The 24,140-nt window shown below is 43.7% G+C and overlaps 1 protein-coding gene across 1 annotated transcript in view; it reads right to left on the minus strand.

Moving 5' to 3' along the window:
- The window catches only part of LOC134355327 (tubulin alpha-8 chain-like), a 71,785-nt gene extending 50,791 nt beyond the window's left edge, over positions 1–20,994 (minus strand). The window contains exon 1 of the mRNA XM_063065090.1: positions 20,740–20,994. Within this exon, the coding sequence (XP_062921160.1) occupies positions 20,740–20,994 (255 nt within the window). The remainder of the gene's footprint in view (positions 1–20,739) is intronic.
- Positions 20,995–24,140: the final 3,146 nt, after the last annotated feature.

The raw sequence follows: 24,140 nt of genomic DNA on the forward strand, positions 1-24,140 counted from the left end.
ACCTGCTTTAAATACAGCTTTATTCTTCTACCAAAGTGCATGACCATACACTTCCCTAGGCTGTATTCCATTTGGCACTTCTTTGCCCATTCTCCCAATCTGTTCAAGTCCTTCTGCAGACTCTGACTCCTCAACACTACCTGCCCCTCCATTTTTTGTATGGTCTGCAAACTTGGCCACAAAGCCATCAAGTTCATCATAGACACATAATGTGAGTCTGCACAATGAGAAACAAAAATAACACATGTCAAATGACATGAGAACATCAACCCGAGTCTCAACGTGGACAAGCCAAAGGTGCAGATCCACCACTCTCCCTCTATGGCTCTGCCATGTGGAGAGCAAAGAGCACAATACAGACAGTCTAACTGCACCCACAACACCAACTCATTCGTCAAGAAGGTACATCAGCATCTACTTTCAGAGCAGTTTCAGGGTGCAGTTCTAACTACTTTCTACAGGAGCACCATCAAGAATGTTCTGGCTGGCTGCATCACTGTGTGGTACGGAAGCTACAAGGCATCGGAGTGCAAGACTCTACACACCACTGTGGTTCCATTTGTGAGATTTAGACAGAGCATTGTTGAAGATCTCTACCACCTCTTTAACCCACCACTATCAGGAAGGAGGTACAGGAGCATCAGGACTAGGACTGCCAGATTGGGTCACAGCTATCCCCAGGCTGCTAGATTAATAACTACCCTGCCACCACCGAGGTCCTGTCACTAGGATAGTGTGCTGTATACTGTTTACCTGTGCTGAGCACTACATGCATTTTGAATGATACTTTATGAGAGTATTTGTGGCAATATTTTGTTTTAGGTGCTGTTTGTGATATATGTATTGTGGGTCACTGTGATCTGGAGGAATGTTGTTTTCTTTGTTTGTGTATATAGTCAGATGACAATATACTTGAACTTGAATCACATTCTGGGAAAAAACACTTACTGAAGGGTCTGCCCTAAAACACTTCCAGCATTTTGTGTGTTTTGTTTTAAACTGACTTTTGTCATTAAAATGTCTTTATATTTTTCCAATATATCCAGACCTACTGGCTCTGAAGTTGTTTTTTTTTGAATATGTCAAATTTGTCTAATATATTCCAGTAGATTGACAAGCCCCAACACAGTGTGGGAAAGTAAAGCCGTCCAACCAGTCCAGCATGCTATTTTATCCATAAATATCCTGAGGGCAAACTGTTATTAACCCCTTCATTCTGTTAACACTTGCTCCCCATGAGTATATTGGGTAGCCCGGGTGTGATATCTGCCCATTTCACCTCTGGAATCAATGTTCAAAGTAAATTTATTATCAAAGCAGGTATAGTGTATCAAGTTCCAGTTTGTCATTCAACCACATACTGTCAACCAGACAACATTCCTCCAGGCCAAGGTGCACAACACAGTACATATAATTCACATATAACAGAGTAATATTCACACAAATTTTTTTTTTAAAAAATAAGTTGCATATATGATACAAGTTAAAGAGTAAACAGTATTAAGCTACTGGCGTTTCATACTGTATATGGTGAGACCTGGGTGGTGGCAGGGAGTTCTGTAGTCTCACAGCCCGGGGGAAGAAGCCATTTCCCATTCCAACCGTCCTTGTCCTAATGCTAGGATACCTCCTGCCTGATGGTAAGGGGGTCAAAGTGATCATTGGAGGGATCCAGTTTCGAGTTTAAGTTTATTGTCATTCAACTGCTTACATGTATACCACCAAACGCAATTGCGCTGGACCAAGGTACACAGCACAGTACCTATACGTCACCACATGCTACCTTCAGATTCATTTTCTTGCGGGCATTCACCGCGCAACAAAGAAACTCAACAGAATCAATGAAAATCTACCCACAAAGACTGACAACCAATGTGAAAAAGACAAGCTGCAAATACAAAAAATTAATAAATAATATTGCTGACAGGAGTTGTAGAGTCCTTGGAAGTGAGTCTACAGGTTGTGGAATCGTCCGAAACCTCTGGGAGGTCTGAACACCTCCAACGTGGATACGAGACTGGTTATTCCTACCGAACGCAATGAGCACCCACCCGCCTATCCCGCAGCGGGTGGAAGCTCTGCGCCTTCCCAGCACCCCTGGAAGTTGTGTGGCAAGGACCACATTCCTCTCCACTCCAGGGGGCGGCCATTGGGGTGATAAGGGCTCTCCACTACATCTCTCATTTCCACACATCCACCCTGCCCTGGGCTGCCAAACTCACCATGATCACCCGCAGACTTTCTCAAATCACCTCCCCGGGTCAATTCAAGCCAGGCAGCGCGGTCGGGGTGGGACAGGGCGGTGCTTCTAAACAAACCGAGCACGGTGATTCGGCAGGGGGAAGAAGGTGGGGCCTATCTTTGCCCCCACCACCCGCTCAACCCTAGGGCAATTAACCCGGGCGAGGAGCGCCGCTATTGAAACAGGAGGAGGCGAACCTCCTTCAGCAATCCAACAACTAAGGTGTACAATTATTTCTGTGATTTTTTAAGGTTCTTGCACGTTTTATTATCTATGATAATTGAATCTCGCTTGTATACTAAAGTATAAAAACAAGAGATGCTGGAAATCTAGAGTACTACAGACAAATGCTAGACTGATGAAGGCTCTCGCCCTGAAACGTCGACCCGTTATTCCTGTCCGTTGATGCTGCCTGTCCTGCTGAGTTCCTCCAGCATTTTGTGTGTTTCTTACTCTGGCGTGGCTGTAAGAGACAAGATACCAATTTAACGTTGAGAGAGAGATTGCTAGGTTCCTACACAATAAACTCGCATCTTCTCTCTCTTCCCCTTCTGGCATCTGCTTGCAGTAACGTGGAGTAGATGTTGTCATCTGCATTTTAGTTTGGGTTAGGAGGTGTGTCGTTTACCACTAGGTAGCATCTGGCTGGAAAGCAGTATCCATCATCAAGCTCCCCCACCATCTATGCAATGCTGTCTTCTGGCAGGAAGAAGGTACAGGGGCTCAGGACCCACACCACCAGGTTCAGGAACAGTTATTACCCTTCAACCATCAGGCTCCTGAACCAGTGTGGATAACTTCACTCACCCCATCACGAACTGTTCCCAGAACCTAGGGACTCACTTTCAAAAACTCTTCAACTTATGTTTTCAATATTTATTGCTTATTTATTTTTTCCTCGGCTCAGGCTGGTAAAACCTGAGGCACGACATAGCTAAGCACACTCATTTCTCAATTGCTAGGAACTTTTGGACTAATCTAGTGTTGTTTAGTATTGTAGCTTCCTGAAGATTTACATAGATATTGCTGTAACTCTAATTATTTAATGCTAGTGTGTAGTGCCCTTGGGATGATACTATCGAGACAATGTATACCCTGCTCGTGTTCCAAGGTCTTTCAATTTCCTCTTCTAATTCAGTAAATTTCTGGTGATTCTTACTTATTGATTCCTGTGTGTTATGTGTGTTTGAAATGGCTATATCTATTAAGAAAGTTGTTCTTGCTTGTTTATCCTGTAATATTATATCTGGATGGTTATTATGGATTGTCCTATCTGTAACAATGATATAATTTGTGGGATTCTGTCTGTAAAACTGGATCAGGCTTGTATTTCTTTTATGAGTTTGTTTTCAAAGCACGATTTTGGTGAATAATGTTTGCCACCTGATTGTGCCTATGTAAGTAATCAGACTGAGTTAAACTGCTACAGGATCCTGTAATGTGTTGGATTGTTTTTGGTTTGTCTTGGCATTTTCTATATTTATCATTTTGAATTTGGGGCCTTTTATTATGTAGTTTTTACTATTATTATGTTTGTTTTCTTTTTTTTTGTATTTCCCAGTTTGTCTTTTGCACATCTGTCTTGGTTTGGTGCAGTTTTTCATTGTATTTATGTTTCTTTGTATTTACTGTGAATGCCCACAAGTAAATGAATTTCAGGATAGCATATGGTGGTGTATGTACTTTGATAATAAATTTTTTGAACTTTGAACAGGAACATTTGGAGTTTAGGGAGAGGGGAAAGAGTTTTGTAATGTAAATGGTGTGGAATGGTGCATAATGTGGATTATTACAGTGACAAAGCTTAAAGTAGATTTGTTTATAAAGGACCCCATTGTACACTCAGTGGCCACCTTATAAGGGACACCTGTATCCCTGCTCATTAATGCAAATATCTAATCAGCCAATTCAACTCAATGCATAAAAGTTTACAGACATGGTCAAGAGGTTCAGTTGTTCAGACCAAACATCAGAATGGTGAAGAAATATGGTCTAAGTGGCTTTGACCGTGGAATTATTGTTGGTGCCAGATGGGGTGGTTCAAGTATATCAGAAACTGCTGATATCCTGGGGTTTTCATGCACAACAGTCTCTAAGGATTACAGAAAATGGTGCAAAAAATGAAAAAAATAGGCAGTGAGTAGTTCTGTGGGTGTAAATGCCTTGTTAATGAGAGAGGTCAGAGACCAATGGTCAGCCTGCTTGAAGCTGACAGGTAGGCAACAGTAACTTGAATAACCACACGTCACAACAGTGGTGTACAGAAGGGCACCTCTGAATGCACAACACATCATAACTGTGTACAAAGACTGTTGTAAATCTAGTCAAGAAGAAAAGAAGAGCTTACGAAAGGTTAAAAAAAACTAGGTAATGATAGAGATCTAGAAGATTATAAGGCTAGCAGGAAGGAGCTTAAGAAAGAAATTAGGAGAGTCAGAAGGGGCCATGAGAAGGCCTTGGCAGACAGGATTAAGGAAAACCCTTAATATTCTACAAGTATGTGAAGAGCAAAAGAATAAGACGTGAGAAAGTAGGACCAATCAAGTGTGACAGTGGAAAAGTATGTATGAAACCGGAGGAGTTAGCAGGGGTACTTAATGAGCACTTTGCTTCAGTATTCACTATGGAAAAGGATCTTGGCGATTGTAGGGATGACTTATAGTGGACTGAATAGCTTGAGCATGTAGATATTAAGAAAGAGGATGTGCCAGAGCTTTTGGAAAGCATCAAGTTGGATAAGTCACCAGGACCGGATGAGATGTACCCCAGGCTATTGTGGGAGGCAAGGGAGAAGATTGCTGAGCCACTGGCGATGATGTTTGCATCATCAATGGAGACGGCAGAGGTTCTGGAGGATTGGAGGGTTGCAAATGTTGTTCCATTATTCAAGAAAGGAAGTAGAGATAGCTCAGGAAATTATAGATCAGTGAGTCTTACTTCAGTGGTTGGTAAGTTCATGGAGAAGATCCTGAGAGGCAGGATTCATGAATATTTGGAGAGGCATAATATGATTAGGAATAGTCAGCATTGCTTTGTGAAAGGCAGGTCGTGCCTCATGAACCTGATTGAATATTTTGAGGATGTGACTGAACACATTGATGAAGGTAGAGAAGTATGTGTAGTGTATATGGATTTCAGCAAGGCATTTGTCAAGGTACCCCATGCAAGGCTTACTGAGAAAGTAAGAGGGCATGGGATCCAAGGGGACATTGCTTTGTGGATCCCGAACTGGCTTGCCCACAGAAGGCAAAGAGTGGTTGTAGACAGGTCATATTCTGCATGGAGGTTGGTGACCAGTGGTGTGCCTCAGGGATCTATTCTGGGACCCTTGATCTTCGTGATTTTTATAAATGACCTGGATGAAGAAGTGGAGGGATGGGTTAGTAAATTTGCTGATGACACAAAGGTTGGGGGTGTTGTGGATAGTGTGGAGGGCTGTCAGAGGTTACAGCAGTACATTGATCGGATGCAAAACTGGGCTGAGAAGTGGCAGATGGAGTTCAAGCCAGATAAGTGTGAGGTGGTTCATTTTGGTAGGTCAAATATGATGGCAGAATATAGTATTAATGGGAAGACTCTTGGCAGTGTGGAGGATTAGAGGGATCTTGGGGTCCAAGTCCATAGGACACTCAAAGCTGCTGCACAGGTTGACTGTGTGGTTAAGGCATACGGTGCATTGGCCCTCATCAATCATGGGATTGAGTTCTTTTTTTTCAATATTTTTATTAGTTTCTACATAGAAGAATACAGAGTACAAGAAAGTATATATAAATGTCGAAAAAAACAACTTCCATTTACATTATATCTATTCATAATAACAATCTGATTACCCCATATTCATGTAGGTTAGTCAAAGTTATATTGAAATATACTAATTTATTACAAAAAAGTCTAACCCCTACCAAGATCGAAGCTGTTTATTAAGGAGGGAAAAAAAGTAAAATGCCTTCTCATATAATAAAAATTAATAATAGCCAACAGCTAATTTAAACAATGAATTGAGGGTTTTGAAAGTTTTAAAAATAATTCAGAGAGGGTCCCCACAATATTTGAAAGTCTTGATGAGATTCAGAAATTGAACAATGAATCTTCTTAAATCTAAGCATGACATAACGTTGCATAACCATTGAGCACGAGTAGGAGAAGAAGCATCTTTCCATTTAAACAAAAGCGCCCTCCTAGCTATAAGAGAGCTAAAGGCCAAGATATGTAAATCAGATGTCTTCAACTTGATATCTTGTCCTGCAACAATACTGAATAGGGCCGTCAGAGGATTAGGCTTAAAATTGATTTTGAAAAGTAAAGAAAAAGTTTGAAAAACTTCCTTCCAATATTTTTAAAGACATGGACAAGTCCAAAACATATGAATTAATGAAGCTTCTCCATTATTGCATCTATCAGTAGGGAGATACATCTGAATAAAAATGAAATAGCTTATCTTTAGTCATGTGGACTCTATGTACCACCTTAAATTGTATGAGGGAATGTCGAGCACATAGAAACATAGAAACATAGAAAATAGGTGCAGGAGTAGGCCATTCGGCCCTTCGAGCCTGCACCGCCATTTATTATGATCATGGCTGATCATCCAACTCAGAACCCCGCCCCAGCCTTCCCTCCATACCCCCTGACCCCCGTAGCCACAAGGGCCATATCTAACTCCCTCTTAAATATAGCCAATGAACTGGCCTCAACTGTTTCCTGTGGCAGAGAATTCCACAGATTCACCACTCTCACATAGCAATGAGGTATTAACCAGTTTTAAAATTTCATTCCGAGTTTCCTCAGATATTGATGTCTATAAATCTTGTTCCCAGAGATTCTTAATTTTGTCTAAAGGAACATTCCTCGTCTCCAGTAACATACCATAAATATTAGACATTGAACCATTATGAAAAGGTGTCAAATTAAAAATTACGTCTAGTAAGTTCTTATCTGAGCTTATAGGAAATGTGCATAATTGAGAACTTAGAAAGTCTCTGACTTGTAGATACCTAAAAAAGTGAGTTTTGGGTAGGCTATATTTAGCTGACAATTGCTCAAATGAAAAAAGATTTCCTCCACAAACAGATCCCAAAACCATTTAATACCCAACCTGTACCATTCTTTAAAGACTAAATCAATCATGGAGGGTTTAAAAAAAAATTAAAATAAATGGGACTAGAAAGGGAAAATCTCAATAAACCAAAATGTTTTCTACATTGTATCCAGATCCTCAGGGTATGTTTAACTATTAAATTATCAGTAACGCAAACACGAGGAATTCTGCAGATGTTGGAAATTCAAGCAACACACATCAAAGTTGCTGGTGAACGCAGCAGGCCAGGCAGTGACATTTCAGGCCGAGACCCTTCGTCAAGACTAACTGAAGGAAGAGCTAGTAAGAGATTTGAAAGTAGGAGGGGGAGGGGGAAATCCAAAATGATAGGAGAAGACAGGAGAGGGAGGGATGGAGCCAAGAGCTGGACAGGTGACTAGCAAAAGGGATATGAGAGGATCATGGGACTTGAGGGCCAGGGATAAGGAAAAGAGGGAGGGGGGGGAACCCAGAGGATGGGTAGGGGGTATAGTCAGAGGGACAGAGGGAGAAAAAGGAGAGAGAGAGAAAGAATGTGTGTAAATAAATAAATAACGGATGGGGTACGAGGGGGAGGTGGGGCATTAGCGGAAGTTAGCGAAGTCAATGTTCATGCCATCAGGTTGGAGGCTACCCAGATGGAATATAAAGTATTGTTCCTCCAACCTGAGTGTGGCTTCATCTTTACAGTAGAGGAGGCCGTGGATAGACATATCAGAATGGGAATGGGACGTGGAATTAAAATGTGTGGCCACTGGGAGATCCTGCTTTCTCTGGCGGACAGAGCGTAGGTGTTCAGCAAAATGTTCTCCCAGTCTGCATCGGGTCTCGCCAATATATAGAAGGCCACATCGGGAGCACCGGACGCAGTATATCACCCCAGCCGACTCACAGGTGAAGTGTCGCCTCACCTGGAAGGACTGTCTGGGGCCCTGAATGGTGGTAAGGGAGGAAGTGTAAGGGCATGTGTAGCACTTGTTCCGCTTACAAGGATAAGTGCCAGGAGGGAGATCAGTGGGGAGGGATGGGGGGGACGGATGGACAAGGGAGTCGTGTAGGGAGCGATCCCTGTGGAAAGCGGGGGGGGGGGAGGGAAAGATGTGCTTAGTGGTGGGATCCCGCTGGAGGTGGCAGAAGTTACAGAGAATAATATGTTGGACCCAGAGGCTGGTGGGGTGGTAGGTGAGGACCAGGGGAACCCTATTCCTAGTGGGGTGGCGGGAGGATGGAGTGAGAGCAGATGCGTTTGAGAGCAGAGTTGATGGTGGAGGAAGGGAAGCCCCTTTCTTTAAAAAAGGAGGACATTTCCCTCGTCCTGGAATGAAAAGCCTCATCCTGAGAGCAGATGCGGCGGAGACGGAGGAATTGCGAGAAGGGGATGGCATTTTTGCAAGAGACAGGGTGAGAAGAGGAATAGTCCAGATAGCTGTGAGAGTCAGTCAGCTTATAGTAGACATCAGTAGATAAGCTGTCTCCAGAGATAGAGACAGAAAGATCTAGAAGGGGGAGGGAGGTGTCGGAAATGGACCAGATAAACTTGAGGGCAGGATGAAAGTTGGAGGCAAAGTTAATGAAGTCAACGAGCTCAGCATGCGTGCAGGAAGCAGCGCCAATGCAGTCGTCGATGTAACGAAGGAAGAGTGGGGGACAGATACCAGAATAGGTTTGGAACACAGATTGTTCCACAAAGCCAACAAAAAGACAGGCATATCTAGGACCCATACAGGTGCCCATAGCTACACCTTTAGTTTGGAGGAAGTGGGAGGAGCCAAAGGAGAAATTATTAACAGTAAGGACTAATTCCGCTAGACGGAGCAGAGTGGTGGTAGAGGGGAACTGTTTAGGTCTGGAATCCAAAAAGAAGCGGAGAGCTTTGAGACCTTCCTGATGGGGGATGGAAGTATATAGGGACTGGACATCCATGGTGAAAATAAAGTGGTGGGGGCCAGGGAACTTGAAATCATCGGAAAGTTTAAGAGCATGAGAAGTGCCACGAACATAGGTAGGAAGGGATTGAACAAGGAGGGATAAAACCGTGTCGAGGTATGCAGAAACGAGTTCGGTGGGATAGGAGCAAGCTGAGACAATAGGTCGGCCAGGACAGGCAAGTTTGTGGATCTTGGGTAGGAGGTAGAAACAGGAAGTGCGAGGTGTGGGAACTATAAGGTTGGTAGCAGTGGATGGGAGATCCCCTGAGCGGATAAAGTCAGTGATGGTGTGGGAGACAATGGCCTGGTGCTCCTTAGTGGGGTCACGATCGAGGGGTAAATAAGAGGAGGTATCCGCGAGTTGTCGCTGTGCCACGGCAAGGTAGAGGTTAGTACGCCAGACTACAGCAGCACCCCCCTTATCGGCGGGTTTAATAGTAAGGTTAGGTTAGTAAAATTATCAGTTAGTTTACTTACAAATAAAGGAAGTAAGGGTCCAAGAAGAGAAATAATAGAAAATTTATTAATAGAATTAGCTTCTAAAGAAACCCATACCGGACAGTCTGCACGATTAATATCATATAGCCAAAATGTAAGATATCGTATATTAACTGCCCAGTAATAAAACCTAAAATTAGGTAAGGCTAAACCTCCAGACTTCTTAGGTTTTTGAAGATGGACTTTATTTAAATGAGGATGTTTATTTTTCCATATATAGAAGGATAAAATAGATTCAAGAGAGTCAAAAAAGGATTTAGGAATAAAAGTGGGTAAAGCCTGAAAAAGATATATAAATTGAGGTAGAATATTCATTTTAATAGAATTAATTCATCCAATCAACGATATTGAAAGAGGTGACCAATTTAATAATGCAAACACGAGGAAATCTGCAGATGCTGGAATTTCAAGCAAAACACATAAAATTTGCTGGTGAACGCAGCAGGCCAGGCAGCATCTATAGGAAGAGGTACAGTCGACGTTTCGGGCCGAGACCCTTCGTCAGGACTAACTGAAAGAAGAGCTCTATAGGTAGTCCTGATGAAGGGTCTTGGCCCGAAACGTCGACTGTACCTCTTCCTATAGAAGCTGCCTGGCCTGTTGTGTTCACCAGCAACTTTTATGTACCAATTTAATAATATCCTTTTTACATGGTTCAATAAAGTAAGGAAGTTTTCTTTAAACAGGCGTTTGTAATTCTTAGTGATTGTAACACCCAAATAAGTAAATTGATTCCTTACAATTTTAAAAGGGAGATTAGCATTAATTGATACCAAATTATTTAAAGGAAATAATTCACTCTTATGTAGGTTCAATTTATATCCTGAAAACTGGCTAAAATGGGAGAGTAAAGAAAGTACACAAGGTAACGAGAATATAGTATTAGTGGTAAGACTCTTGGCAGTGTGGAGGATCAGAGGGATCTTGGGGTCCAAGTCCATCGGACAGTCTGACTGTGTGGTTAAGACGTACGGTGCATTGGCCTTCATCAATCATGGGATTGAGCTCAAGAGCCTAGAGGTAATGCTGCAGCTATATAGGACCCTGGTCAGACCCCACTTGGAGTACTATGCTCAGTTCTGGTCGCCTCACTATAGGAAGGCTGTGGAAACCATAGAAAGGGTGCAGAGAGAAATTACAAGGATGTTGCCTATATTGGGGAGCAGGCCTTATAAGAATAGGTTGAGTGAACTCGGCCTTTTTTCCTTGGCACGACGGAGGATGAGAGGTGACTTGATAGAGATGTAAGAAGATGATGAGAGGCATTGATCGTGTGGATAGTCAGAGGCTTTTTCCCAGGGCTCCAATCTCGCTCTTTCACTTCTCCACATCTACCCATCAGATCCTTCTGGCACCCCTGCTCCTTCCCTTTCTCCCATAGTCCAGTCTTCTCTCCTGTCAGATTCCTTCTTTTTCAGCTCTTCACCTTTTCCACTTATCACATCCTAGCTTCTTACTTCATTCCCCCACCCACGCACCTTCCCCCTCGTCTGGTTTCACCATCACCTGTCAGCTTGTACTCCTACCCTCCCACCACCTTATTCTGGCTTCTGCCCTCTTACATTTCATTCCTGATGAAAGGTTTCTGCCCAAAATGTCAACTGTTTATTCCCCTACCTAGATGCTACCTGACCTGCTGAGTTCCTCCAGCACTTTGAGTGCATTGCTCTGGATTTCCAGCATCTGCAGAATCTCTTGGGTTTATTGGTTCTAATGCATTCACATGGTAAAACATCTAATCTCACTTTGAGGGGGAGGGAGATTATACCAGATTTCTTCTTTTTCTTTCCGCAGATGCTACCCGACTTTTGAGTGTTTGCAGTGTTTTTGGTTTTTACTTTTAAACTACAAACCTGGGATTGATTGTGTAAAGGCCCCATAGTAGTGTAACAGTTAGCAGCTTGAGACATCAGAGTTCAAGTGTTCAATCCCGATGTCATCTGTAAGAAAGTTTGCACATTCTTCCTGTGACCATCTAGGTGCTTATGTTTCCTCAAGACCTCAGTCCAAAGATGTACTGGTTAGTAGGTTCATTGGTCATTGTAAATTGTCCCGTAATTAGGCTGGGGTTAAATCGGGGGGGGGGGAGGGGGTGTTTGAAGGCTGGAAGGGTCTATCCAAGGTGTATCATTAAACAAAATAAATGACTAGATATTATTAAGAAAATGGCAACAGAGCACTTTGAAAGCAGCAAATATCAGGCAGAGGCAACATGCAGTTAAGAGAGGATAATCATTTCAACAAAGTTGTGAGGCTTTCAAGGTTGTGACTCACAGCATAACTAATGGAAAACCTGTGGGTGTGATAAATTTGGACTTTTAAAAAGACCTTCAATAGAGCACCTGTCTGTTCGTCTAGGTACCATATCCAATGCGGACTTTGGTGATCATGGTTTTCCATATAGATCTATCCTTCGTTTTTTGGATGACTTCCATTTCATCGATGTGTAGCCACCTGGCTATGCTTTTGATGTACATAAACCAAGGTCTTCCTCTAGATTTACTCCCCTGAATCCTTCCAGAGAGTATGAGTTTTTCTAGGTCATCTTTCCGCATGATGTATCCTAGGAATCTGAGTTGTCTTTCTCTTATTGTTGGTATGAGTGATCGAACTGCTTGGGCTCTTCTGAGAACTTCTTCATTTGATGTGTGTGTGGTCCATGATATTTTTTAGAGCGCCACAAAAGAAATAATTAAACAGACTTGGAGCACATGATACCGGGGATCATAAACTAGCTAATAATGTGGACACTGAGTGTATATTCATGGTCTTCTGCTGCTGTAGCCATCCATTTCAAAGTTCGACATGTTGTGCATTCAAAGATGCTCTTCTGCACACCACTGCCGTAATACATGGTTATTTGAGTTACTGTTGCCTTCGTGTCAGTTTGAACCAGACTGGCCATTCTCCTCTGACTCCTCTCATTATAACAAGCTGTTTACACCCACAGAATTGCCTTTCTCTCAATGACTTTTTTTTTGTTTTGCACTATTCTCTGCAACTCTAGAGACGGTTGTGTGTGAAAATCCCAGGAGATCAGCAGTTTCTGAGATACTCAAACCACCCTGTCTGATATCAATAATCATTCCATGGTTAAAGTCACTTAGATAACATTTCTTCCCCATTCTGATGTTTGGCCTGAACAACAACTGAACCTCTTGACTATGTCTGCATGCTTTTATTCATTGAGTTGCTGCCACATGATTGGAGGATTAGATAATTACATTAATGTACAGGTCACTGAGTGTACATCATTCTACATCCAAGAAACCTGTGGGTTTTCTGTTGCCAAGTACATTCGAGATCAAAACTGAGATTTAATTTTAATATTCAGGAAATGTTAAAGATTTTTCCGGGTAGATGGTGGTGTATAACCTGCAGTGACAGAGGTCCCAACACACTAGGCAACAGTTATACTAAGATAAGGAATGCCTACCGTTCAATGCCCAAACCCTCTTAAGGTAAATCAGATACTTGATGGTCCTTCTCCTACCTGCATACATGCAGAGGCTAAAGAGCAAAACTTCAGAGATTAGGACAACAAAGCATTGGTCGCGGGAGGCAGAAGACAGACTATGGGGTTGATTTGAGTCAGTTGACGGGGCTGTGTTCAAGGACTCATCTGTGGATCTGAATGAATGCATGTGGTTGTAACGGACTTTATTAAAACATTTGTAGAGGAGTGTCCGCACAAAATCTTTCAGAGTCTTCCCTAACCAAAGGTTTTGGATGAACCATGAGATCCACAAACTGCTTAGGGCCAGATCAGAGGCATTCAAGTCTGGTGACCAAGAAAGTTGCAAGAAGTCCTGGTATGATCTCTGGAAAGCCATCTCACAGGCAAAATGGCAATTCTGGACTAAACTTGAATCAATGAAGAACGTTTGTGAGTTGTGGCAGGGCTTGAATGCTATCACCTCTTGCAAAGTCAATCAAATGACATTAGCAGGGCTTTGCTTCCAGATGAGCTCAATGGCTCTTACGCTCTCTTTGATCATCAAAACATGGAGGAACCATCACAAACTCCCACAGCCCCCGATGATCCTGTGATTTCAGTCTCTGGGGCTGATGTGTGAGCAGTCTTCAGGAGGGAGAACCCATGAAAATCATTCGGCCCAGACGGGGTACCTGGCCAAGTACTAAAGACCTGTGCTGATCAACTGGCTGGAGTGTTCACCGAGATCTTTTCTTGCTCGGGCAGTCTGAGGTACCCACCTGCTTCAATTATACTGGTGCCCAGATACCCGCCTCAATGACTTTTGCCCAGTAGCAGTTACATCCACTGTGATGGTGCTTTGAGAGAAACATATCAACTCCTGCCTAACAAGTGAGTTAGGTCTGCTCCATTTTGCTACCGGAGCAACAGATTCACAGTAGGTACTATCTCATTGGCTCATCACACAACCCTGGAACATCTGGACAGCAAAGATGCAAACATCAGGATACTCTTTATCAACTATAGCTCAGCATTCAATACTATCATCCCCTCAAAACTAATCAATAAGCTCCAAGATATTGGCCTCAATTCTCCCTTGTACATTTGGATCCTTGATTTCCTGACTTGCAGACCTCAGTCAGTTCAGAATGACATAAACATCTCCTCCACACTCACTAAAAGCACAGATGCACCACAAGGATGTGTGCTTAGCCCTCTGCTCTACTCGCTTTACACCTATGACTGTGTGGCTAAGCATAGCTCCAATGCCATATTCAGGCTTGTTGATAACACCACTGTCACAGGCTGAATCAAAAGTGACGATGAATCAGCATACAGGAGACAGATTGAAAATCTGACTGAGTGGTGCCACAACAACCTCTCACTCAGCAAGACCAAGGAGCTGATTATCGACTTCAGGAGAAGGAAATGAAACAAAAGGACCACGAGCCAGGACTCGTCAGAGGATCAGAGGGGGAGAGGGTCAGCAACTTTGAACTTGGTGATGGTATTATTTCAGAGGATCTGTCCTGGGCCCTGCACGTAAGTGCGATTATGAAGAAAGCACGGCATGTGCCTCTACTTCCTTAGTTTGCAGAGATTCAGCACTGACAAACTTCTATAGATGTGTAGTGGAGAGTATATTGACTGGCTGCATCACAGCCTCAGGGGTGTGTGCTTAGCCCACTGCTCTACTCTCTCTACACCCATGACTGTGTTGCTAGGCACAGCTCAAATACCATCTATAAATTTGCTGACGATACTACCATTGTTCAGGTTCTTGGATCATTGGGATCTCATCTGGGAGAGGTATGACCTGTTCAAGAGGGACAGGTTGCACCTGAACCTGAGGGGAACCAATATTCTCGTGGGCAGGTTTGTTAGAGCTGTTGGGGAGGGTTTAAACTAATTTGGCGGGGGTTGGGAACCAGAGTGAAGAAACTCAGGATAGGACGGATGGTGAAAAAGCGAAGATAGTGTGCAGTCAGACTGTCAGGAAGGGCAGGCAGATGATAGGACAAAATTGCAGGCAACAGGGCGATTATCATTGCATTCGGGATGCAGAATCAAAAAGGGTAGCATATACAGTACTCAAAGTGTTATATCTCAATGCACAGGGTATAAGAAATAAGGTGGATGATCATTTTGCAAAATTACAGATTGCCAGGTATGATGTTGTGGTCATCACTAAATCATAGCTGAAGGATGGTTGTGGTAGGGAGCTGAATGTCCAAGGTTACACGTTGTATCGGAGGGATAGGAAGGTAGGCAGAGGAGGTAGCATGACTCTGCTGATAAAGAATGGCATCAAATCAGGAGAAAGGTGTGACATAGAATTGGAAGATGTTGAATCCTTGTGGGTTGAGTTAAGAAACTGCAAGGGTAAAAGGACCCCAATAGCAGTTATATGCAGGCCTCCCAACAGTAGCTGGGATGTGGACCACAGATCACAGAGAAATAGAAAAGGCATGTCAAGAGGGCAATGTTAAGATAGTCATGGGAGGTTTCAACTTTGGGAAAATCAGGTTGGAAATGGATCTCAAAAGAGAGAGTTTGTTGAATGCCTACGAAATGGCTTTTTAGAGCAGATTGTCATTGAGCCTACAAGGGCATCAGCTATACAGGACTGGGTGTTATGTATTGAAGCGAAGGTGATTAGGAGCTGAAGGTAAAAGAACCCTTAGGAGCCAGTGATCACAATATGATTGAGTTCAACTTGAAATTTGATTGGGAAAAAGTAAAGTCTGATGTAGCATTATTTCAGTGGAGTAAGGGAAATTACAGTGGTATGAGAGAGGAGAAGGCCTAAGTAAATTGAAAGGAGCTGCAGGCAGGGATGACAGCAGAGCATGAGTTTCTGGGGAAAATGAGGAAGGTCCAGGATAGATGTATTCCAAAATTGAAAAAATACTCAATTGGCAAAATAGTACAACTGTGGTTGACGAGGGAAGTCAAAACTAATGCAAAAGCAAAAGAGCAAAATTTAGTGGGAAGACAGAGGACTGGGAAGCTTTTAAAACCCTACAGAAAGCAATTAAAAGAATCATTAGGAGAGAAAGCAAGCTAGCAAACAATATCAAAGCTTTTTCAAGTATGTAAAAATCAAAGAGAGATAAGGGTGGATATAGGACTGGTAGAAAATGAGCCCAGAATAAGCTCTGGATCTGTACTCACTGGAATTTAGAAGGATGAAGGGGGATCTCATTGAAACCTTATGAATGTTGAAAAGCCTAGACAGAGTAGATGTGGAAAGGATGTTTCCCATGGTAGGGGAGCAAGAGGGCACAGACTCAGGAGGGAGGGGCGTCCATTTAAAACAGAGATGCAGTAAATTTTTTTAGCCAGATGGTGGTGAATTTGTGGAGTTTGTTACCACAGGCAGCTGTGGAGGCCAGATCGCTAGGTGTATTTAAGGAAGAAGTTGATAGGTTCTTGGTTGGATACAACATCAAAGGTTATGGGGAGAAGGCTAGGGAGTGGGGTTGAGGAGGGGAATCAAAAGATCAGCCATGATTGAATGGCAGACCAGACTCAATGGGCCAAATGGCCAAATTCTGCTCCTAAGTCTTATGGTCTTTCAGAATTTCAGATGGTGACGAGAGGGCATACAGGCATGAGATGTATCTGCTGGTTGAGTGATGTCGCAGCAACAACCTTGCACTCAACGTCAGTAAGACCAAAGAACTGATTCTGGACTTCAGGAAGGGTAAGACTAGTGAACATAGACCAGTCCTCATAGAGGCATCAGAAGTGGAAAAAATGTGCAGTTTCAAGTTCCTAGGTGTCAATATCTCTGAGGATCGGACCTGGACCCAACATATCAATGCAACTACAAAGAAGGCATGACAGTTTGAGGAGATTTGGTATGTCACCAAAAACACTCAAGTTTCTACAGATCTACCATGGAGAGCATTCTAACTGGCTGTATCACCATCTGGTATGGGGTTGGGGGACGGGAGGGGCTACCACACAGCATCAAAGTAAACAGCAGAGAGTTGTAAACTTAGTCACTCCATAATGAGTACCAGCCCCGTGGTATCCAGGACATCTTCAAGGAGCGATGCCTCAGAAAGGACCCCCGTCCCCCAGGTCATGCCTTGTTATCAATGATTCTGATTCTGATATGGAGCCACCAATGCCCCAATCAGAAAATCCAACAAAGTGCTGGATATGGCCCAGTCCATCAAGGGTAAAGCCCTCCCCCCAGCACTGGGCACATCTACATGAAACACCGTGCCAGGAAAACACAGCATCCATCATCAGGCACACCCCCCCCCCCCACCCACCATCATGCTCTCTTCTCCCTGCTGCCATCAGGAAGAAGGTACAGGAGGCTCAGGATTCACACCACTGGATTCAGGAACAGTTACTGTCCCTCAGCCATCAGGCTCTTGAACCAGAGGGAATAACTTCACTTGCCCCATCATTGAAATGTTCCCACAACCTATGGACTTACTTTCATGGACTCTTCATCTCATGTTCTCTGTATTTTTTGCTTACTTATTATTATTTCTTTATTTTTGTATTTGTACAGTTTGTTGTCTTAAGCCACACATGAAGGCCAGGAGCTGGACTTGGTTGTCAGAGGGTATTTGAGACACATGCCACTGGGAGCATTTAATAGATAGTGAGAGCTTATCCCCACCACCTCCCCAGCAACGGCAACCTTAAGGAACCTATTATCAATAAATCCAGTGGTAACGCCCTCAGTTCATTTGTCCAAGTTATTCATACAGATTGTGGACTCTTGATACTACACACATTCCTGTGACATCCAATAAATTCCAAATTTTCCTGCACAGTTTTCACAGTTTTTACTGATGACTAGCCAAACCCCTGTCCATGACAATACATTACTTACAAACCTGTGCAGTTTTTCATATAATTAATTTTATTTGTTTATTTATTTAATGGTAGAGTATGGAACAGGCTCTTCCTGCCAACTTTGCTCAGCAACCCCCCTGTTAAACTCTACCCTAATCAAATAAAGGCATCCGTTAGTCTTGCAAGACCATGGATCTGCGCCTGGAAAGTCTTCACTCTCCAGGGCGCAGGCCTGGGCAAGGTTGTATGGAAGACCAGCAGTTGCCCATGCTGCAAGTCTCCCCTCTCCACAACACCAATGTTGTCCAAGGGAAGGGCATTAGGACCCATACAGCTTGGCACCAGTGTCGTCGCAGAGCAATGTGTGATTAAGTGCCTTGCTCAAGGACACAACACGTTGCCTCGGCTGGGGCTCGAACTCACGACCTTCAGGTCACTAGTCCAATGCCTTTACCACTTGACCACGTGCCCACTCCGACAACTCTAATCACAGGACAACGTACAATGACCAATTAACCTACTAACCACTACATCTTTGCCCAGCAACCCACCTGTTAAATTTTACCCTAATCACAGGACAAAATACAATGGCCAATTAACCTACTACATCTTTGAACTGTGGGAGGAAACTGATGGGGGTGATGTACCAACTCCTCACAGACATCACTGGAGTCCGATACGTGAATTATAATTGCATTGTTCTAATCACTGCTCCTAGCAAGGCATCACAGTAATGGCCTTCTGGAAACGCCTGCTTACCAGCTAGGACCCCCATCACTGAGGACGTGCCATCTTCTCATTACTACCATTGGAGAGGTGTTACAGGAGCCTGAAGGTACACACTCAGCATTTTAGGAACTGCTTCTTCTCAACCATCAGATATCTGAACTGTCCATAAACCCATGAACACTACCTTGTCTCACTCTCCTCTCCCTCTCCTCCCTCTCTCTATTTCTATTTACCTATCTGTTATTGTAGCTGAACATAATTTGATACATATTACACTGCACTGCTTAGGGACTGAAGGTCCCACACCACAGTTATTACCTTACAACCATGAACTGCATGGATAACTTCCCTCGCCTCAACTCTAAACTGATTCCACAACCTATGGACTCTCTTTCAAGGTCTCGACAACTCATGTTCTCAGTATTATTATTTTTCATTTGCACAATTTGTCTTCTTTTGCATGTTCGTTGTTTGGCAGAATTGGTTTTTATATAATTTTATTTGTAAATTATATTGCATTTCTTTATAGTCCTGCAAAGCCTGTAGGAAAATAAATTTCAGAGTAGTATGTAATCTGATAATAAGTTTTCTTTGCATTACTGCTGCAAAATTTCAAATTTCGTGAACACCAGATATTCTGCAGATGCTGGCAATCTGGAGCAACGTATAGAACCTGCTGGGGGAACTCAGCAGGCCAGGCTGCATCTCTGGAAATGAACAAACCATCAATGTTTTGAACTGAGACCCTACATCAGGACTGGAAGGGAAGGGGAAAAAGCCAGAATAAGAAGGTGGGGTACCAGCTGCCAGGTGATGGTGAGACCAGCTGACAGGGAAGGTGTGTAGACGGGGAATGGAGAATGAAGTGACAAGCTGGGAAGTGATAGGTGGAAGAGGTAAAGGGCTAAAGAAGAAGAAATCTGATAACAGAGGAGAGGGGACCATGCATAAAGCAGTTACTTAGAAACAGACCAAGACCACTGGGAGACTAAGCCAGGAGATTGACACTGTATGACACATTTTCAAAATAACAAATTTACAAAGTGGAAAAGGTACTTTTGATCCTTTATTATAAAACCAGCAAAGACAAACAATCTTATTACAATTTTTTAAAAAACTAACATATTTAAGTATTCTCGTTAGCGGTTCAACAATATCCCAATTAGCGGTCAACAAAACAATATCATTCCCCTTGGCTCACCTTCTCTCCACTAGACTAATCTAAACAACTAACCCCAAGTGTGAATACAAACTACTACACCCCAACCCACATGACAGATTACCATAATGAACACACAAAATACAATACTGACAGAAAATAGATACATGGCTCCTCCATCAGGGAAAAAGAGGGGCACCAGAGGGAGGTGATATGCAGGTGAGGAGAAGAGAAGGGGTAAAAGGGGAGCCAGAGTGGGGAATGGAAAAAGAGAGGGGGGGGAGGGGGAGAAATTGATATTCCTGGGGTTGGGCAGAATATGATGTATGAGGAGGAGCAACACCTCATATTCCATCTAGAATATTAGGTGTAGCTCCTAAACTTTTCCCTCATGAAAAGTTGTAAAATTTCTCCTCCTTAAAGTTTCACGACTATTTTATCATGGAAATGCTTTGAGTATATTCTTTTGCAAAGGTCAGTCCAAAATAACTATGTAAAATCCAGAGCCATTTCTCCATTAATTGACCCATCTCATTCTCTAAGGACGCAATGTTTATTTAGCATCCTACCATTTTATTTGTGTCACTCCCTACGATATCAGAATCAGATTTAATATCACCAGCATACGTTGTGAAATTTGATGTTTTGCGGAAGCAGTGTATTGCAATACATAATAATAAAACTGAGAAGTTACAATAAACATATGGCTGGTTCTTCACTGATGAAGATCAGGAGAGAAGAAAATGATCACTCCACTCTTGAACCTGCACCCATATCCACCCTTTGAGATAATCCGGCTGAGGGGGTTCAAGCCTATGGAGAACAGCAGTGGGGATAGAGCATCACCCTGGTATGTTCCACACCTGATAGCTTTGAGTTAACTTCAGGCATTGTCCTCCAATGGCCTATTGAGTTCTCGATGAAGGTCCCTAGTGTCTTGTTGACCTTGGACAGAGACAGGCATTTCGGGCTCCATGTGTGGGGCGCTGAGTTGTGTGCTTTCTGGTAGTCGATCCAGGCTGTGCTTAGGTTGGTTTGCCTGCTCTTGACTGCTTTGTCTACCAGTAGTTGGTGCTTGGAGCCTCCAGTTCCATTACCCATCCCCCTCTGAGTGTGGCTCAGGAAATTACACACATGTTCCTTCAGCTTGGTGTCTATGATATATGACAGGAGCTTCCATGTTGTTGTCAGGCAGGTTATAGGCCGGTAGTTTGATGGTGTTGCTCCTTTGTGAGGATCTTTCATTATGAGTACTGTCCTTCCTAGAGTTATCCAGTCAGGGTGGGAGGCTGCTTCAGCAGGTGGTTCTTTTGAGCTGCCAGCCGTTTATGTAATGCTGTTAGTTTCCTCAGCCAGTAGGTCTGGATCACGTCAGGCCCTGGTGATGTCCAGTTCTTCATAGTTGCTCCCCGTTGCTGGACATCTACTGCAGTGATGGTGACTGGTTCATCCTCTGGGAGGTTGCAGAGGCTTGCTTGTGGGTCTTTCAGCCACTGGGCACTGGTGTCGTTTGATGCTTCTTTCTCCCACAGACTCTTCCAGTACCCCTCAGTTGCTGTTTTGGTTGGTTCAGGTACTAGCATGTTGTCGCTCAGGAAATGTGCGAATACTTTTCCACGTTCTTTGGAGAAGAGTGCATTAAGTCACTTGGCATCTGTATCCTTAGTGTACCTCGTGTCTGGTAGCCAGAGCTGCTAACCATTGCTTGGCAGTTTCCAGGGCTTCAGCTATGGACATACCTCTGTACTTCCTTAGTAGTTGAGATGAGTCTTTGGTCTTCCCACCTTTCTGCTGAGCTCCACCCTTGTGGTTTTCAACTTGTTGTCTCCAGTGGGGTTTATAACAGTAATCTCCACTATAGCTCATTTTGTAGCCCAGCATTTCTAGGACTGCTGCCGCCAGTGCATATGTCAGATTATTGGTCTCTGTTATGTTGGAGGTTGCAATTGTGTGTAGTGTTTCATTGGCCGTTTCTAACATGCTGTCTGATGGAATTTTATCACCAAGTCTGGGGAGCCTAGTTCGTTGATTGACAGTCACCATTTTAGCTTTGATCTTCTCTCTGATTGCAGCAGCCAGCATCTATATGCCTGAGGTGAGGTTCAAACTGGCATTTCCTGTGTTCAAGGTGATGCCATCACCCTTGCACCATCTGTAAGTTGTGGAGGTGGGATCTGAACTTATCAGCTCGGTTTTGCAGTGATGTTGCTGTGGTGCATTGTGATTGCATGTCTTCCAATTCAAGGTGTGATAGCAATCCTCTGTTGACAGTGCTTGATCACTGGGTAACCAGTTGTTTTCCCGTGAATGTTGATGACGGTCTTCATTGTTGCTAGAGTCCCCACGTGTGCTTGATGTTTCCTCTTTCATGTTAAAGAAACACTAATTCCATTTTGTCCAGTCTCTCCATTTATAGTTTGTCTGGTAGCCAATTTCTCACCAGGTGGTCCTGGTTCTCCAGCCATTGGTGCGGATCTTGTTAATCCGGCTGATGTCCAAGCCGATGTGACTTTCTTGTTCTTGTCACTCTCATCCAGAAGTTTTTCTGGGCAGATGTAGCGTAAGCACGAGGGGTCCAACCCAAGAGCCCCACCTGGACCCCAGATCCCTGCACCACAGAGCCCAGACAGTTCCCAGCACTGGCCTCTGAAGTTATATTTTAAATATTTTTTATATATTAAATAATTTTTTAAAAAGAGAGGGATAAATATTGAGGAAGTGTTCATGGGTTCATTATCAATTCAGAAATCTGATGGCAGAAGCTGTTCCTGAAATATTGAATGTGTGTTTTTAAGCTCCTGTACCTCCTCCTTGCTGGTAGCAGTGAGGAGAGGGCATGTTCTGGGTGAGGGGGCTCCTTAATGATGGACGCTGCTTTTTTGAGGCATCGCCTTCTGCAAGTGTTCTGGGTGCTAGGGAGGCTAGTGCCAATGATTGAGCTGGGTTCTAATTTACCCTTAACCCATTACCCTTTCTGAGTTGAGGAGTGACCAATCAGCAAGAGGGATTCATTAGGAAGGGCCAGGTGTAAGCGGAGTGGCCACTTTTGTGAGTGTGCCAGTATTTAGAGTGGCTTTGACTTATCAGGCTTGGGCAAAGTTATCTGGTTGATTTCTCTCCTTCTGTTCTTATTTGTTCATTCCTCGTCTACTAGAGCACAGTGAAGTGAGAATGGCTCCAGGGTGCTGTGTTGTGTTCTGTGTGTGCAAGATGTGGGAATTCTGGGAGACCTCCAGCCTCCCTGATAACCACATCTGCACCAGGAGCACGGAGCTGCGACTCCTCAGGGAACGCATGAAGGAACTGGAGCTGCATCTCAATGACTTTCGGCTCATATGTGAGACTGAGGAAGTGAGAGATAGGAGCCACAGGGAGGTAGTCACCCCAAGGTTGCAAGAGGCTGACTGTTAGAGAAATGGGCAGCCAGTGCAGAGTACCCCTATGGTCATTCCCCTCAATAGTAGGCATACCACTTTAGGTACTATTGAAGGGGACGACCTACTAGGGACCGGGTCTGGTGCTGTGGCTCAGCAGAGCAGAGAGTGAAGAGGACTGCAGTGTTAATAGGAGATTCCTAGTCAGAGGAACAGAGACGAGATTCTGTGGGTGCGATAGAGATGCCTGGATGGTATGTTCCCTCCCTGGTGCCAGGATCAAGGATGTCTCAGATCGGGTCCATGGCATTCTCAAGGGCAAGGTTGAGCAGCCAGAAGTCTTGGTGCATATTGGCATCAGTGGCATAGGTAGACAAGGTGAGGAGGTCCTGAAGAGAGATTTTGGAGAGCTAGGAACAGACCTCCAGGATTGCTACCCCTGCTATGTGCCAGGGAAGGAATAGGCTGATTTGGCAAATGAATGTGTGGCTGAGGAATTGGTGCAGGGGGTAGGGGTTCAGATTTCCGGATCATTGGGATCTTATCTGGGGCAGGCATGACCAAAAGGGTCAGGTTACTTCTGAACCTGAAAGTTGGGGTGGGGGCAGGGAGGGTGGCAGTCTAATATCTTTGTGGGCAGGTTGGCTATAGTTGTTTGGGAAGGTTTAAGTTAACTGGGGGATGGGAACTGTAGAGATGGTGCTGAAGATCAGATAGCTGTTTTTTTTTGAAAAGGGTGAATACAGATTTAAAGATGTTATATTTGAATGTGTGCAGTATATGGAATAAGGTAGATGAACTTGTAGCACAGTTACACAAAAGTCAGCAAGGTTTCCTTTAGGGAAAATCTTGCCTGATGAACCTATTGGAATT

This window comes from Mobula hypostoma, chromosome 13, assembly GCF_963921235.1.
Source record: "Mobula hypostoma chromosome 13, sMobHyp1.1, whole genome shotgun sequence".
Taxonomy (NCBI): domain Eukaryota; kingdom Metazoa; phylum Chordata; class Chondrichthyes; order Myliobatiformes; family Myliobatidae; genus Mobula; species Mobula hypostoma.